General features: G+C 39.2%; 1 protein-coding gene across 1 annotated transcript; it reads right to left on the reverse strand.

Moving 5' to 3' along the window:
- Positions 1–222: 222 nt before the first annotated feature.
- On the reverse strand, positions 223–19,323 carry LOC139722256 (uncharacterized). Its single transcript, XM_071633564.1, has 8 exons — positions 19,160–19,323; positions 14,023–14,150; positions 13,165–13,281; positions 11,716–11,778; positions 9,613–9,768; positions 6,283–6,438; positions 4,730–4,811; positions 223–2,367 (listed from the first exon to the last, which is right to left on the reverse strand). The coding sequence occupies exons 2-8, from the start codon at positions 14,119–14,121 to the stop codon at positions 1,838–1,840; spliced, it is 1,203 nt and encodes a 400-aa protein (XP_071489665.1). The 5' UTR covers positions 14,122–14,150; positions 19,160–19,323; the 3' UTR covers positions 223–1,837.
- Positions 19,324–19,602: the final 279 nt, after the last annotated feature.

The raw sequence follows: 19,602 nt of genomic DNA on the forward strand, positions 1-19,602 counted from the left end.
ACCATTCCATTAATGTGTCATGTCAGGCTGAAGTTAGATGTGTATGTTGCACTTGTTGTACAATCATTACAGAGGATGCAACACTGCAACAACAAAAACAACAAAGAAGCACTGGAAACATCAAAATTCCAGTGAAGTGTTTTTACAAATTACGAATTACAATAATTTTTATTTGTAGAACCACTTCACCTACTGAAGGAAGGAATGCTGAAGAGTAGCTGCTAGTAAATGTGATGGTCTATCTGAAGGAATTTTGATGGATTACTATTAGTTCAAAGCCTAATGAAAATACATCACAATAAAGCATGAAGACAAAGACATTATAATATATAACAATGAGTAATATTGCAATTTTCTTCCCTACCAATGCAGCAGAGTTTGAATTTCACAATCATGTTTAAATTCTACAAAGAATTACAAGAACTACAAATAACTGGGGTCATAGTAAAATATACAGAAGAGTGGACGCCACATTGGATGATTTATCAGACACTGTTGCTAGAGAAGCAACGAGTGCTTGAAAGTAAGCAACAATGTTACTGATGGCTGAAGTACCTTCTGAAGGAGTACGCAATGAGGGTAAAGTGCTCTGTCTAAGAACACAACCACTGCTACTAGGAGACTTGAACTATGGACTGCGAGACTGATAGTACATGACCTTAATATCCACTGGGCCACCAAAGCTCTAACAGAAGGTATTTTGAAAGGAAAAGTGTGTCAGTTTCACATCTGACATTCATTCGGAAACATTGTCAACAGAACTTTAGAGCACACCCCATACTTTTCGGCTGGCAGAATGTCTCATTAACTTTAAAAGAAAAAAATAAATCCAGGTAGGTCATTTCAAAGCTTTTTAAAGGGATTGTATAGTCTTGATTGAGATCAGGTTTCCAATTTTTGTGAGATAATGAGATATCTCTTATGAAATATGAAAGAGCATACAATTCTCAGAGGAATACACAGTTTATTTAATGTAAATGGGCTTTGAAATGCCGGAGATATCCAAAAAAGAAAACACATAAAACCCAATAAAAAAGGTGTGACCTACCTTTTTTAGGGCCATTCTGTTCACAGATATTTGTTTTAGTTCAGCTGCAGAATTTTCAACGGCCTCTTACATGGTGAATTTACAACAGATTCTTAATTTGGATCTTATTTTGGATGATTGGAGTACCTATTTTCTCTCAAATTGGTAAATATTTGGCGTTTAGGTTTGTTTGCCTATTTCTTTATTTTTATTTCAGAGATCTACCCGGTATCATCTAGACTCTTCAAATATAGGATATCTGACATCCTTCAGAGATGAACATCTCTTGAACTAACTTTTCCCATGACTTCACGGGTTAAGTCAGAACACAAGATATATATGGCACACATATCTCCAGCATCAACAATTAGTCGAGTAGATACTAAATTTCTTTTATCTACAAGGTCCAAATGGTGGATAATAATGGACAATTACACTTGACAGACACAGATACGCTTAATGCATGGGACTTAAAAAGTTAATAGACCTATTGCATGTGCAGACTTGGCAATAACAATGATAGATTCATTATAAATATCTTTCATCACTCCTATGGCAAGGACTCTATTGGTTTGAAGAAAGAAAATGCAAGAGCCGAAAGTACAAAATAAGAAAGACTAATGCATTAAAGCAGTGATCCTATACAATCTAATTACAAACTGTTAAAACAAATGTGTATTACAAGCTGATTCCAACAGAAACCGTTTATTGAATCAATCACATCTATTTATATTACTTTCAAGCGTGTAAAATATAAATGTGTGTTAACACTAGCCAGTTCATACTGTTGCACCAGATAGGTTGTGACACTTAGATGAGAGCATTCTGGTCATCAAACTGACCAATGGACAACTCACCGCTAGCCTCTTCCATGGTCTCGCCGATCTGTTCTTGGGCCGTCGCAGACTTCGCATCGCCAGTTTGTCCTGGGGCTTGCTTGTCTCCAGTCTGCCAGTCCTTCTTCGTGGCTGGTCCCTGGGCCAAGTAGGGAGGCACTGACTGGACGGTGGGCACTGGGGCTGGGACCAACTGAGTTTGAACCGCCCCACCTTGGACTGGGATCATACCACCAGGCATCACTGGGGGGACTGGATGGGGCTGGTGTGGGAGGGGAGCCTGCATGACCTGCTGGCTCAAGATCTGACCGCCACTGTTTGGCAGAGGGGCCTGCTGAGAGTGGCCAGGGGGCTGGCTTGCGGGCTGAGCAGGGCACTGGGGTGCGCCTGGTGGCCCAGCAGAGACCTGTCCAGCGTACTGCATGGGTACATAGCCTTGGGCCTGATGATGGGGAACAGTTAGCAACATCACGGTTCCAGGCTGGCCACGGGCTGTTGATTGACCTGTGGATTCAATCATATAAAGTTAATTCTATTCATCAAGTACATGCCAAGATTAAACTGCAAAGATATCATTAAAAGCCAAACTGTTGTTCTCATATGCCAGCAGAACTGTCAATTACTGCTCCACAGTGTACTTATGGATAAGAAATGTGAAATAATGTGGTCATAACATGTTTTCAGTAGGGTAATGATGAAAATGCGAAATATTAGCCAAGAAGGTTTGCCGAAAATCCACAATTACAGAGCTAACCCCATCATGGTGGCTTTCAGATGTAATTTTTCATAATTGATATACCGTAACTCGCAAATTGGCCCACAACAGCAACTTTCTCAATTTTCTATGCTAGAGTGGATTGCATGCTTGCAAGGGCACAATCGATCATCTTGGTACATTCTACCTTAATACAATGCTTATTGTGGGGTTAAACGGGAAGGGTGCTTCTGGATAAAAGTTGTGGACGATAATCAAAATAATTTTACACTTTTGATCTCAACACACTCAAAAACAACTCATCATCCTAGCAAATCACATCAGCAAGGTAACTTTCTTAAACAAACCTTTGCAATACTTTGGAAGCCATTTCCAAATGATGGAAGATGAATTTTTAGCTCCTCTGAGAACAATGTTTCTTCTGTACGCATAATTACCAAGAAAAATCAACCCTTACACTAGATCACATAATACTGTATACGCTGTTATTTTCGCGAGGGTTTTATTTTTGCGAATTTCACGAGCTTTGGGCTGGTCGCGAAATTAAAGACACACGAAAATATTATCCTGTCATACCTTATGTACAAACTGATGACAAAATGCATCCAACGCTGGCCAGACCAGAACGTGGCTGTTACACCAGCCAGTACGTACACATACTATTACTAGTAGGCTACGGTGCACCGCGTGCGGTGCGACCGATTCTGGAAGTGCAGTACAATGATAAACATGGATTAAAATGTGCAATCTCCGTGCTACGTTACCTTACGCGAACGAACACCGGCTCGACATGGTTGGGTTAGGGGTAGGGATGCATGTAAAACTTTTGCTAGCGCTAGCGCAGCTCTGAAACTTTGTAGTCTTCATCTATTTGTTGCAACATTTGGTAGGTACTTGTGAATGCCGTGTGCGAGTGTCTCAATGCAAGTTCCCGTAATTATTGTTTCATTTTATAAATCTTCTACTGTGGCTGTGTCTTTTCTACTGTCATGTTTGGGAAGTCACAATGCAAATGGAAAAACGTTTAGTACGTTGGCAAGTGTTTGAATGTGTTTCTCGGGCTTGGCAGTAGACCCTATTACTAGTCTCAATCGCGAATTTAACAACACACGAAATGCCACTGATACCGTGATTCGCAAAAATATCTGTACGCGCAAATATTGGCGTATACAGTATCCATTTTTCTGGGTTCTTATAAAATAATCCTGTGTGCAAATTTTGATCAATTTAAACATAAAAACATCATATTATTCATAGAACTATTAAAAGTACTCAGTTCATTTTCCATAACATTTGCTGCACGTTTAAAAATGGGGGAAAAATTGTTGTATGTCACCATTATAATGTACAACCACTGCAACTAGCAGGCAAAAAAAGGTAACCCCTTTACATGCCAGTGTGTCTTAGATGCACCATGCCACATTAGTGGAATAGGTCTGGTTCTTCTCAAAAGTCTCCCCAAAAAAACAAACAAACAACAACAACAACAACAACAACAAGAGCAGAGCTATATTTTGGAATTCAACAAAGTCAGGGGACCGTTTCATGAAACTTTTTGTCAGTGATTTACACTGACAACTGTTAAAAGCTACTGAAATCCTTGCGTCTGATTGGCTGATAGCAAATTTGTCGGTGAAAACCTCCGATGAACTCGTTGATGAAACGCCCCCCTGGTGTCACAAAGCTTCCATCCCATCACAACCCATGGCAACTCATCAGAGATTTAGCAACAAGTATGTATAGTTCAGTCAGTCATTGACAATAACTTTCATGATGTCTATACAGGGCAATAAACAAAATGCAATCAATTCATTGAATGTCAATGACTGATGTTTCTGCCATTGTATGTGTACTTAGTATTGAGGTTTGTTGTCAAAGAGGGAGTGCATAACATAACAGAAGAAAATTGCCAATTCCAGGGACTTTGTTACTAGAATGCATATATCTGCCCAGCCATGGCCATGATTTCATCTCGCAGCTCAAAACGCCCCAAATCCTGTAAATTTTGCACCACAAATTTGATGCATTCAAGATCAGGTGGCGATATTTTCATGTGCTGTTGAATTCGCTGCCCAATAGCGATTTGCGAAATTCGCAAAAATTAAACCCACACAAAAATAACAGCTTCCATAGTAGCTTCCGCATACCCACCTGCAACATAGATGGGCCCTCCGGCCTGGTTGGCGGGCAGATGCATCAAAGGAACAGCACTCCCTTGGGGTGCATAGTAAACCTTAATGGGTAAACCACAATAAATCATGAGTCTAAGAAGCACTGCACCCTCACAATCACACGACAGATATTAAGGAAACACACAACACGACTGTACTGTACTTTATAGAAGTACACATAGATTACAGGGGCTGTACGGGCGCATTTACACTGAGCATGGTAAGGGCAACGGTCTGGGTGTTGGCTATGGTGCACAAAAAGGCACCATGTCATGTTCTTTTAAAAAAGAATCAGTAATTCTGTACAAAAATCACCCAAAATGTTATTCTCATGCCAATACCAAGAGCAACAAAATCAACAGTAGAAGATTAATTCTGTAACAAAATCATTAGCGAGGAAGTGATATTGTAACAAAACCAGACATGATTCCTTTTGGCGCACCATAGCAACAACCCGGCCCGTTGCCCGTACCCTGCTCAGTGTAAATGGGCCTTAACTCTCCTGTCCTGCTCAGAAAGCCTCCAAATTGAATGTGCACAACATCAACATTAAAGTGACACATGTGTCAGGTAGAAGGATGTCACTTTTCCATTCATAAATGATGCTTTATATTATCCCCAAATGTTGCCAAATTTGCAATTGTTATTTCTATAAAGTAATCATCAGACCATACACTGGTGTAGGTACTATGTTTAGTTTAACCATTTGCATACCGTATATTTATTTCGGTTTCGTTTTGTCACCACTTTTGAATTACACATTTGTTGGATCTTTGTTGGTTTAAACTTTATGTTTGCATGTTATGTATAATACTGACTTGATTAACAACAGCCTTATGGCTGAATACCACTTTTCATCTGCTTAAATATAAGTAAAAACAAAAGTCATCCTTCCCTTGACTTTCATATTTAAATGATACCCGAGAATTCAAGCATAAATAGAAAAAAAACCAAAGCAACAACGGTATCTTCTGCGGGGGCAGTAAACATGCCATTCATTAAAACATTACAGCAGAGGAGTTCTTGATAAAACCATCACAATAATAGATTTGTATAGATTTGGTTGAGACCTAATTTCAGGTTTCTAACATTTTTTGGCGAGATAATGAGAAACCTCATGAAATATGAAAGAGCATGTAATTCTATGAGGAATTCAACGTTTATTTAATGAAAATTGGTTTTGAAATGGCAGAGATATTCAAAAAAGAGCAATTCTCACAAAGTGTGGGACCCACACTTTATTACGATCGCTTTGTTTTACTTTGTTTTTGGATGTTTTAGTCATTCCAAACCTGATTTTCATCAAATAAACTTTGAATTCCTCTTGAAATGGTATGCTCTGTACTATATCTAAAGTGTTTTCTTGGTATCTCGCAAAAATTCAAAAGCCCAATTTTCATCTCTACCAATACTGTACCATCCCTTTAATTGTACATCTATTACAACAACTTGTGATACATAACAAACAGAAAACTGTAACTATAGAGGACTTTATAAAAATGGGAATCGCCTGATTTTTTCCTGAAGACTCACCATAGTGTCTTGCACAGGACCCTCTTCACAGCACTTACAGCACGGACGGCAACAGCGGCAGACCTTGAAGCAGGCCACTGAAGCCGAGGTGACCCCGCAGCCTATCTCAAGGAAGAAAACGAGCGCCAGGAGACCATCTAGGAGACGTCTGACCCACTGATGAGGGAATATGGAAGCAAAGTTCATAATACTGTGGAGATATGGTAAGAGGAGAACCCATGCACTCGGAAATTGTCAGGGTTCGAAATAAGGTTTTTGAAGGTCAGGGCCATTTTCAAAAGGAAACTTTCATGTAGGGGCAAAGTGACCTTCAATTCCTAAAACTTCAAGGGGCAGGAAGGCCATTCAATAGGGCATTATGGCTCCCTTTAAACAGCAACTAATTCTGGTGAAAAGGGCAACAAGGCCATTTTTTTTCTCAAATGACAAGACAAGTTGCACAATGTAAGATAACACACACACACACACACACACACACACACACACACACACATATATATATATATATATATATATATATATACATATATATATATACATATATATATATATATATATATATATATATATATATATATATATCCCTAGTTGGCACCTTAGGGAGACATATTGGTGGGAAGTGTCTTCATTAGGGAGACAACTGGTCATTAGGGAGACAATTTTCGTGTCTCCATTGCGTAAACTGCCATTGAACATGTATATAAAAATTTGCATATAAAACAAATGGAAATGTCTTCCAAATGACCCATCTAGGAGTATATATATATATATGTGTATATATATATATATATACATAAGAAAAAGGCACGTATATTTATGGCCTTGAGAATATAGGCCCTAATTTTTCTGGGGGCATCAGGGCCAATCAAAGAGGTATCGATGGCCATGGCTGTCAATATACAAATGACGCACAGGTCTGAGTGTGTCAGTTGGAATTGTGTGCGTAAGGTAACTATGGAATGCTTAACCCATGAGGCGAAGCCGAGTGGGTTTAGGCTAAATTCCATAGTTACCGCATGCACACTATATTCCGACTGACGCACGAAAAGACATGTGCGTCATCTGATTTATAGAATGGGTAATTTTCTTGCCAAAAACCCATATTTCTATCATGTTACCCGATGACAAAATTACTGGATGCATTTCCTTTTGGCTTGCCGTAAACGAGCGTGCATCAGTTTTTACTGGACGCACGGCCAGCCATGCATCAGTAAAAACTGATGCATGGTTGTTTTAGCCAATAGGCGTCTCGTACTGAGTGCGCGAACACTTGCTTTAGCGCGCGAACCTTTGTTACAAGTACACGTACTCTTGCTACAAGTGCGCGTGCTCTTGCTACAAGTGCGCGATAACATGTTTACCACTGTAACTCAGCATGCGACCAGTAAAAATCAACACATAGCTCTTGACCAATCAGATCACAGGATTCTCGCTACCCATTCTATAACACCTGTAATTATGTTCATGACACTGGGTATCTAGTTATATCGGGAGCCAAAAGCACTATCAAAAAGAATAGACATTTGCTCTGGACATTTCCACAAATCATCATAACCTGAAATGGTTAACGCAATGGCAAAACACTATAAACCAGCAATTGAGTCATGACTAACATTCACTTCTATACTTAATACATGGCTCGACACTAACTTTTTTGTTTGGTGGCCCCATATTGTACAAAATCTTAAATTTCAAATTTTTGGTGGCCCGAGAGAAAAATTTGGTGTCCCAAAAAAACCAATAAAAAACATTAAAAGTCCTTTTTTTTAAATGAATCAAATATTTAAGTTTTATGATAGTGAGAATTAGAAGTTGGACATATCTACTCATAAATAAACTTCAACAAACTTGCAACACTCACTCTCAGGCACTCATTCAGTCCTTTTCATTCATCCTTTAAACAAATTTAACTGCTAATTTTCGGCGCAAAAAGTTACGAATTTATTGACATACTTTTCAAAAAATTTTGGTGGCCCGAGGCGGGCCACCAAATTTGCCCTTTTTAAAAAATTTGGTGGCCCGACTTTCATTTTTGGTGGCCCCGGGCCACCGGGCCACCGTTAGTGTCGAGCCTTGCTTAATACTTTGTCCTTAAGTACGAGACCTTACACTTCTGTAATTTAATCTTCCTGTCCTTGAAAATACAAGTAAGACCAAGGGAACTAAAGAAAATGCAGAGTATCAAGGCATGCTGTTGACAAAAAACAAAACAAAAACAAAAACAAAACAACTAACTTTATACAGTATGTACATTTCAACTGTACTGCAACCACGGCAACACCATTGTCCATGTGACCACCCAGCTCAAAATCCACAAAGACTTGCAGATTGTGTAGAATTCTCTACAACGGACCAAAATATGTCATCTGGGTTGACCGACTCAAAATTTTTGGAATTTGTCAACTTATTTGGGGCAGTCACCATGTCTCTACCTGTTTGCTAAAATTTGGCAGCATAAAATTAAACAGAAATACTAACAGTTTATAGACATAACAGATATTATCAGTTTTTCTGAACCAGGCCTGACTTTATGGGGCCACCTTACTTTTTGCAGGAAATCTAAAGTGTCTGACTTGACTTTGTTTTGTTTGTCGGGTGATTTTGGCAGAGAAGTGCTAGCCAAAAGTGTGAAGACTCTTTCTTTTTTTTTTTTTTTTTTGCTTCTCAGCAGATTTTGGTAAAGAAGTGGCATCCAAGACTGTGGAGCCCCCCCCCTTCTTTTTTTTTTCCATCCCAAAAATTAACCGATGTCCCTGTTCCCATAAAGTCCGTCTGATCACTAGGAAAAGTGTATCGTTCCCATCTTTCCTATCAGTGCAGAGATATTCAATGACTTTTCTTCGAAGCTTTAGCTGCTACTATACAAATGATGCACAGGATAGAGCACAAAATAATCCTGTGCATCATTTGTTTTATAAAATGGGTCGAAAACTAACAGCATTTTTCACGTACCTTTGTGGGTCAAGATGTCCGAAGATGTTCGTCCCAAATATTTGCGCACGTCGCACTCGGGAATCCCGCACATATAAGTTCTGTACGTATGAGAGTATACGTACGCCACACATGTTATGCACAAGAAAGGCCAGCCGGCAGCCCGAACTAGAAGTTGTTTACAGGATTGACAGTGCGTATGCATGCAATTCAAAGGAGCCGCCGCGCGCACAGACGATCGGCAATAGGATAACACGAAGTGCAATGGGACTAAAATAACCAACGCACACGTGACTCATTTCAGCGCTTCCTATTGGCTACATTCTTGAACCCATTTTATAATGGCTGTTACAGAGAGTGAGATGAGAGAGTACAGGGAGAATGTCTTCTTCTTCTTACCAGGGGAGTCCTGCAGTTGTAGGAGGTGTGGTAGTCATAGTACGGGTAGCCGTAGTAGCAGTTGTAGTACTCAGTCGTCGCAAAGCCGATGAAAGTGAAGAAAAATGCTGCTGCCAGGACAGCTGATATGACAGACATCACAAGGTAGGAAATAGCCTTCAGTAACAGTAAAAAGGACAGTAAATGTGTCAGAATTACATAAAAACCATATCAATGATTTATAGTTAGTATTTGTCAGCTTCTAGGATTTCTAATCATTGCAATGGCAGTCTTAAGAAGCTTTTAGGGACCTGATGGATTTTTATTTCATTTATCTAACACTCACATTAAAAAAAAAAAGTGATTCAAACAATTATGAAAGACAACTTCAGAGAATAACATACATCACTGTGATATTTCACAAAGTAAATGTGTACATAACAGACCTACCAAGCCTCATGCCTCAGTCTCACACCCCGAGTCTAAATCCCGAACGACCAATCCCAAGCGACCCATTTCATGCTCACCCACCCAGCAAGAATTTGTCTTGCACATGTCATATTGTCGTTGCAGCACTTCCCTGCGCATGGCAGCCTGTCGTTATGGTGTTGGAACGCGCATGGCAAATTGTCATTACTGTGTGGGAGTGCGCATAGGGTTAACAACATTCTGCCATGTGCAGGAATGTACATCAAAACAACAATCTGCCATGAGCAGAGAAGTGTGTTAACCACAACCTGCCCTGTGCACGACAAATTTTCTCACGCCTCCCAGAAAGAAAGAAAGTTTAAAAAAAACATCGGATGAGAAGCCCACTTCCATTGAATAAGGTAAACTTTTTCCTTACTCTTTTAGTATTTTACAGCTTTAGTCCTTACTGAATAGATAATCCAAAGAAGACTCTAACATTTTGCCATTCAGTAATAGATTTAAATTTTAAACCCATTTTGCTTTTACAAAAATTTTGGCACAAAAAAAAAAATGCTAAAATGTCATTTTGCAGGACCATCTTAAATCAAGAAGATAATTATGCAAATAAAATTGTATCACAAGTGCTTATCAAACTGCACAATCTTTATTTCTAAAATGAAAAAGCTCGAATGGGAAGGGAAGGGGGTGGGAGGACATCCACTCCACCCAGTCCCTTTTGGATGCTTCTATAAAATCACTATTTATCACTCTAAGTCAGTTGAGAAACTTGGCAGCCGTGACATCACATGGTATATGAAAACATTGGTTATCAAAAGAAGAGCAATGGCTTCCACTGAAAATAGACCCAGTGGGTTTTTTAAATCTTTGCATCACAAGTTCACCTTCAAGGCATTCCAGCAGATAAAAGGGCAAATTCATCCTCATATACAGAAGGATTGAGAGAATGCAGCAATTTCAGTTTATTTTCCCGGAAACATTGTGCATGCACAAGGCTTTTTTCTCGCCAAAAAGGATGGCATAATCTGACTGCACATCTCCTCCTTTATCTGTATTTTGTCATTTTCCACACGTTTCCATCCGCTAGGCGTCCTGTAGAGTCCGTTGCTGCAAGAGATGGAATGGTCATGTACAGCATGGTTCTCTGACGTTCAATGTACATCTCTTGCATCACCCATTTATTCCTTGTGCATTTTGTCCTGTGGCCATGCAGTTCATATTCGTTTCTCATGCATTTGCATCCTGTCAAGTATACAACAGCCCCAGGTGTGTTGTTTGTTTGTTTGTTTTGTTCTGCCCCTAGACCGTGCATGTATGCTTCTCTAAAACGGAAACTTTCCACTCCGTTAAACTGGGTTGACGTTTTGAACAATGGATGAGCAAAATATCACCCATTTCTTGTACAGTGGGCCTATTCCACAAAGTGTGACAGGAGCATAAAAGGGAGGAAAACATTGATTTCTCCTCACTGTCAAAGCTGCGAGGCAGAGGTGTGGAGTGAGAGAAGCAACTTAGATGCTCCTGCATTCTATCAGAGAAGTGTAACTGGAAGTAATTCATCAACCACAGTGTCTTTAAATAACTGTTGGATTTAATATCATTCACCTGAACAGTCAGTGTAAACAGCCAGTGTCAGATTGTACGTGAACTCAAAGATCACCCTTCCCCCCTGGTCAACAATAAAATAATACTTACAATGCATCTGTTCTTGGGCTTGCAGTGGTACACCATTCCTAATATGCCAGTACTGACAAAAATCTGTGAGGAAAGCACAAAATATGACAGATGTTTGAGCGCTTGGTTAATACAATCAAACTCAAGTTCTGTCTATGAAATAAATAGCAACAAAGTTAACAGATTATAAAATCCAGTTTCACTGTTCAAATTAAACAAAAATATATAAATGTTTCCATCAGGATACAGAAATAAATTAAGAACATGTGAAGAAGCTTTGATAGGACAATATCAGTCCTTTTGGATTATCCAGACCATGCCCTTTTTTTAGAATGATAATGAGTATCTGGGACTTGTTGAATTTCATCATTGCATCATGTTCTATTAAATCTCAACTCTTATTGGGCTGTGCGCATAAAAACAAGTGATTGCTTGCGAGCAAAAGATTTTGCTAGCAAGCACGAGCAATTGCGACCAGCTACAACAAAAGGATCTGAAAGTTGGTGGAGGTTGATTTTCTGAAAATGAAATAACATTATTCTTTTACACTTCCACTTTCATTTCATATATAACATAACTCATAAAAGCACTCAGTTACGGAAATATCTATGATTTATGAGAGGATGTTGACGGTGTAGGAAATCAGCGTTTCGAGAAAACCACTTGCAAAGTGTTCCTTCTGACGCAATCATAATCCAAGGGAGGTAAGACAGCTTTTACCTCTTGACAATAGAAGGTATACTCCTAGACAAAGTGGTGAGCACATGTAACACGGACAGACCAACTTGTCACATTTTGGTCTGTTCATGTTACATGCATTCACCACTTAGTCTAGAAATGGTATAAAAACGCAATGTTCAATAGAATTTTAGAGCTGTTAATATAATCCTTTATCAAAATTAGGCCATTCAATAGAAAAACAACAAAGTTTCAATGAGAATTGATAATCAAACCTTTGTATGTTTGTACATAGATTTCTGTCCATTCACCCAAAATTTTTCATTTGGGAATAAATTTTAATAGATTGCTTGTTTCAAGCAATTTTGATGGAAAGTTATCTCTCATTAAGTGTTATAGAAGATCATATTGTATTGGGGGATACTGCACACTTGAAACGGAAAATAGAGGAACATTCCTGAAAAGTACCCTTTTACTGTGGAAATGCTCATGGACACACATTTCAAAATGACAGAGGGTTTTGAAAATTCTTCCTGTTCATATAATCAAACATCTACATACCCGGTAATCATTAGACATTTGGCCTGGACTTGGCACATCACAGAGCTTTCTTATTTGCAGCCATGTGGTCTTTTTGGCGACACTGTTTTGTAAAATGATAGTGCTGTTTTCCTGTTTGCAAAGCAAGTCACATGATTTTTTTTTTCCCCTTGTGTTTTTTTTCCCTTGTTTGTTCCACCAGCAAATGTGGTATCAGAATTCACGGACAAAAGACAGAGAGTGCAGACCTACCAGCAGACCACTCCAGATTGGTATGCCCACAAAGAAGCCATAACTACGTACGACGATAGTACCAATCCCAAGGGCAATGCATATGGCTCCAGCAACAGCGTGCAGAATCCCCGTCACCTGAATAGTCAGAAGAGGTCAAATGATCCAGAAATAATTCACATCCCGGAAGGGACCAAGGATGACTCACATAGTCAACAAAACAAAAAGAAAACAAACAAACAAACAAACAAACAAAATAAAACAAACAATCAATTTTATGCCAGATGTGTGACATCATCATCTGTGACAGCTACTATCATAATCAATATCATCCAAAAATTTGATTTTAAATCACCCACTGGCTCTGCACACATACATGTCTGTTGTGAGTAGATTTCATGGAGATCAGTAATGGATTAAAGAAAGTCACTACTATTGTACTACTGAGTCTATTGTGTCCCTATCTAGTGACTTGTAGCAATTTCTACCTCTCCTTAACTGACAAAAGGGGTAAATTCCACATCGCTTGGCATGGTTTAGGACAAATGTGTGGTTTATTTGCAGAAATGCTGAAAATTTTGCTGTAAAGGTTTTATATACATCTGGCTTTATATACTGATACATCTGGTCTGCAGACTACAGTGATAGCATTTTAATCTCTCTGAGGCTAATCTGTCTTGGTATAATCTGACACAAAGCTGACAACATGAAGAAAATTGACAACATGAGGAGAAAGTAATCACTAATATGGCGCCCTCATGTAACACAATTTCTCATCTAAAATACCGCTATTCATTCTAAACTTCCAAATTATAGAGGGAAAATTCACACACACACACACAAACATTTCCAGAATGGTACAAGCTTGGAGCATCATACCCTAAAGCACTTTGTGACAAAGCCCCTAGCTGGTGCTGTGACGGGATTCTGCTGTGTGGTAGCAGTGTTGTAGCTGGGTGGTAAACTGTTGGTGGCCATCTTAGAAAGAGTAACAGCAGAGTTGAGATCTGAAATAAAACGAGAGTCTATGGACAAGTAAAACATAACAGAATAATTGGAAACAGGAGCAGTCTGAAAGCAAACAAGGCACTTGTATTGAAAATGAATGTGGGTGTGTACAACTGTAGGCCTAGCTACCAGCAGCTGTGCAATTGAATTTAGTGCCACTTCTATTATACATATTAAATGGCTTGAACTATACACCACGTACACTGTAGGTAGAGTTCATACAAACAGACTGGCAAAATTTGAATTAAAATGAAAGACCAAATCCAGAGCTACCAAGTCTCACGCATTGTGAGTGAGACTCAGGCATTTAGGGTCTGTCTCACGATCTCACGCATGACACCCATTTTTCTCACGCATTTTGCAATTGAAGGCATATTTCCCTTTTGTCTTTCAAAATAAGTAAAAAATAGTAACTGAAGTATGCATCAGCTTGCACCATAAACAGTTAAGATTGAAAAAGCTCCCAAACCGCGGGAGGGCAGACACCCCTTCCCACACCCTCCCCTCGCTCAGTTGCTTCGCTCCCTCGCTCATGCACATGCGCGCCCGCCGAGATGCCGAGTCATGAAAATCTCACTCATGAAAATTTTTTGAACTTGGCATCTATGCAAATCAGAATTAAAAAATACAATTTGTTGGTTACGTATATGGAATCTCATAAATGTGTATCATGCTTTCAAACAAAGACAGTGGTCATGACCATTGTACAACTAGAGTGTACATATATGCAAATCAGTAAAATATCCCAATATGTTTGTATGCAAAACTAATACAAAAAAGATACTTTTGTTTTCATTATTCAGCTATATATCAGCCACTTATCCTGTAAGAGTCACCATTGCTTACTGACAGTTACAACAGCAATGCGATAATTTGCTATAAAGGGCACAGGATATTCTTCATGAAAAAAAAAAAAAAAACAAGGCAAATAACCCTGTACAATTTGCATACATACAGTTGTACATGTATGTGTGCCCAAAATGATACCAAAATACTTAGCTATATCCCTCCCCCTCAAAAAAAAAAAAGTTAAAAAAAAATATATATATATATACCATATTTATGAATACATTAATTACGAGGTACATGTCCACATATACTTTTTTTCTCATCACCTCTATCATATCTAGATCTGCTGACCAGACCTTACTTCTGTACCATATAAAAAATTGGGGATTTGTCCATGTCTTTAGGATATCTTAAACTAAAAAATTACATGACACAGCATTGAGCATAGTGTCAAAATACTGAAAAATCCATGTATATACAGAACTGTATATTTATTTCCTGTTCATATGATGAATGTGGGATCTATTACAAATGTACAATTAATTCATGATGTACAATTTTGAGCAAAAAAAAAATGTGATTCTGCATGTAAGATGTAAGATGTTGGATGATTGTAAGAATGGTAGACAAGGGCACAACATTTATTTATTTATATTATACTCAATCTTCTTAAAACAGGGTAGCCCTTCAGTTTTTAATACCATCTGTTCTTTCAAGGGGCACTGTATATAGTATACCTGGATTGTTTACACCATGACAGAATTGCACCAAAGTCACACTTATAGGACTTCTCTCCCTACAGTCTTATCTAAACACATTCTCTTTTTGGTGTTTAAAGGACAAGTCCACCTTCATATACAAACTGTACATGTGGATTGAGTGAAGGCAACAATATTAGTAGAACACATCAGTGAAAGTTTGGGGAAAATCGGACAATCCGTTCAAAAGTTATGTACACATATTTCTAAAGTATCTGTGCAGTCATTGCTGGATGAGAAGACTACTACAGTGTATGATGTCACATGCGTACAACAACGTCAAGGAAAATAAAAAGAGAATTTCACAAAACTTTACTTTTTGAATAAAGTGCACATTTCTTTGACTTGTTACTGACATATATCTTAAGGATAATATTATTCCCCCTGCCTTCTGAAAGAGAGTTCTAAGTCAAGTGTTCTTTTGTTATGCGAGAAAAATTGAAATTTGTTGAATTTTCTTTAATATTCTTTCTTTATATCGTTGTACACAAGTGACATCACAGCTATAGTAGTCTTCTCATCCAGCCATGACTGAGCAGAAACTTCAAAAATTCATAACTTTAGAACGGATTGTCCAATTTTCCTCAAACTCTCAGCTGAAGTGTTCTACTAATATTGCTGCATTCACTCAACCCACATGTCTATGAAGGTGAACTTGTCGTTTAAGTAAAGATAGCACAGTTATTTCTTGTAATGCCAATTCTACCTTTTTGATGAATTGTACATTGGAGGTAACTTAAACCTGGTGCTAGGTTCAGTGTGAGGTCATTTTATATTAAATGTGCACCAAAATAAATAGACATCGATATAATGAATCATTTGTCTGATTGCCATCCAACCTACAGTGGTGTACATAATCTGAGACAAATCTGAGGCATGTTTTGATGACAGGAAATTACCAGAATCCTTACAGTGACAGAATTATCATGGTATTTTAATCGGAACAAGAGATACCATCAATGATGTTACATGCACTGTATGTAAGCCAAGGTTTAGAGCATGCAAGTTGTCTGAGTAAGCAAGACCTGGTACTAAATGGTGAAGAAAAATAAGCCTTTTTGTAAATACACTTTGCGAATGCGCGACAATCACGATAAGCATTTCCGGGTCAGGTCATTTTCCCTACAAACACCGAATATGCACAAGCACTACATTGCGCAGCGATGTTTGTGTGCTACACGTCTGCATGTTGCTGAGATCACAGAAACCAACCTGACCTATATTCACACAGAATCTTAACACATGGACATTTTATGGATGTCCATGTGTAAATCATGGATGACAAGGCATCTTGATTTTCTACTGAAAGTAATCGTTGGAACAAGCATATTGCCATTACTATATCCAGACATTCTAGTGCATGACAGTAGCAATGACAACTAGATGCATAGATGTACATACGTAAGTAACCACTCAGTACCTGGTGCAGATGTATATTAATTGCACTGCTATGGCATTTCAGCCTCATAGAAAGCCTAGATGAGGCTGAAGCCACATTCCGAGGGCTTAAAGGGATGATATCCGTATTGGTGGAAATGAGAATTGAGCTTTTAACTTTTTGCGAGATACGAAGAATTCACAAATAGTATTAAAGCATACCATTCTAATTGGTAAAGAAGAAACATATTAAGTTTATTTGATGAAAATTGGTTTTGCAATGGCTGAGACATCCAAAAACAAGGAAAAACAAAGTGATCATAATAAAAAGTGGGTCCCTCCTTTTATTGGGATTGCTCGGTTTTGGGTATCTCGGCCATTTCAAACCAATTTTCCAGAAATAAACATTGAATTTCTCTTGGAATCACATGCTCTTTCATATTCCATAAGAGGTGTCTTATCATCTTACCAAAAATGTTAGAAACCTGCATTTAGGACACAACCGCAACTATAGGATCCCTTTAACTTAAGTTTAATTAGCATTTAATCAGCACTTAACTGGTGAACTGGCATTCTGAGAGCTTGATCCAAAGCAGGGGATTTATTACCATGACAACAAGCATTTTGGTGGGGGAAAGTCTTGCACACTTGGGTGTATCAATGCGAGTGCATCTCTGAGAGGACTTAAAAAGTAGGAACATTTAAGACAAATCAGGACCCTGAATGGGTAATTTGCAGTGAAAATTAATCAGAAAAGATTGTGAGCAAAGAGAATGAGAATTTTGCATATATAGGTAAAGGGCAAAGACTGGAGTGGCCTAGTGGAGTGAGTGTTAGTGAGTGGTTGTATACAGGGGTGGGGTGGAACATGCATTGAGCCAGGGTACATTTTGCACTAACTCCGGCACAGGGTGCTGTTAACCAGTCGACTCAGCTCAGTACGTGTTGGGGTCAATGGTGCAGTTAATTTTGCACTAGACCAATAAATATGCCTCTTGTTCGTTGGCATCTTGTTGATACGGTCTGTAATACTCGTGGTAGGGCCCTCACAACAGACAGACTACTTCCACTTACTTAGCCCGACCAGAGGCCGTGCGGAGAACTAACTGGGTTGTGTAGAAAGCCTTACTATTTTTACTCTGCTTTGCAGACTGTGCTGCGAGATGTACACATCTCCATTGACCGAAAGATCGGTCTGTATCTGGTCGGCGTCTGGCTTCACGGACCTACGGAGGAGAGTGATAATGTCAAAAAAAATAAGACTCCTCCGGACAGACGGATCTGAACTGTCTAACATCTCCATAGGGGCATAGCTATGCCAGCTCAGTTGCTCGGTTCATGTAACTGCACTGTATCGCAAGAGACTTTGTCTCATCAGAGACTCCAACTCTCCCATTTTCGACGGGAGATCTCCCGCCGAAAGCCCATTTTTGCAAAATCTCCCGTTCTCCCGTTTGAGATTTGATTTCTCCCGCCCTGGCTCTGTGTCTCCCGGTGGAAAGGATTTCTTACTTATTGCTATCGTATGTTGAAAAAATAAGCCTTAGATAGCACCAGAGAACATCTAGAACCCTAGACTTCACGCTTCGCACACATCAACTTGGAGTCTCCCGTTTGCTTGGGGTTTCGGACGGGAGAATCTCCAGATCAGAAGGTGCTTGGGGTTGGAGTCTCTGTCTCATGATAACAAATGACAAAGAGTTCATAAAAATTTACACACTTTGCGTGCTTACTTCAGAGTGGTATAGAGATCCTCTAACTGCGACCAGCCCCAACGCTCCCACAGTATGACTGTGTACAAGGAGCGTCCCGGGGTTAAGAGATCCTCTATTGCTCTAACTGTTAGTGTTAGTGTCTAACGTTAGAGGTCTATGAGTAAACTTATATGTCTACTGCACTGAGGTCTTCAACATGATGCGGTATAGCCCGACCAGATGCTGCGCGTGTGGCGTTATGTACAACGACAGGGTGTAATGTCAGATGCGATGGGGAGTCAGGCTGCCAAGTATGTTTGGACGTGGATGTAATTGCAACAACGGAATATAAATCTACGGCAAATCTACACTAATCGTAAATTAACCCACCTTTTTGGTCGAAAAATATGTCTCTGACGACCCAGCAGTGACGTTTGATGATGTGATAGTACAGTGATACCACGCAATCAATCCACAAATCACAAATCACTGCCAAACAATGACAATGACAATGAATGACAATGAGTGCAGTGTGAGTGTTCAAGTAAACACGTACATCACTCGTCATCAGTGCGGTTGAAAAGACCACTTTTCGTGGATATAGGGAGACCGCTTCCGGGTAGAACTAGCGCTAGCAGATGTCCTTCTCAAAGCTTCATAATCATATCGGTTGACTACTTTTGACTCTTGACAGCAAGTCAAGAGGCGATCATAGCTTGGGGCTACAAGTAGTATCAGCACTGATCAATTTTGGCCTTCCTTTGGTCGAATTTGTTTCCTTGCTACATTTTTTGTTTGTAGGCGTAAAGGGAGATCCCCTACATTGTACGCAC

The sequence above is a fragment of the Diadema antillarum genome, unplaced genomic scaffold, assembly GCF_040938485.1.
Source record: "Diadema antillarum isolate AM-2024a unplaced genomic scaffold, OU_Dant_1.0 scf00000162, whole genome shotgun sequence".
Taxonomy (NCBI): Eukaryota; Metazoa; Echinodermata; class Echinoidea; order Diadematoida; family Diadematidae; genus Diadema; species Diadema antillarum.

Bases quoted from the DNA above. Each gene is read 5' to 3' on its own strand.
- LOC139722256 (XM_071633564.1), bottom strand. From the start codon at position 14,121: ATGGCCACCAACAGTTTACCACCCAGCTACAACACTGCTACCACACAG. The intron at 6,439-9,612 runs GTAAGAAGAAGA...TTCCCTCATCAG, and splicing joins ACAACTGCAGGACTCCCCTG to TGGGTCAGACGTCTCCTAGA. The intron at 4,812-6,282 runs GTGAGTCTTCAG...TTACCCATTAAG, and splicing joins GTCCTGTGCAAGACACTATG to GTTTACTATGCACCCCAAGG.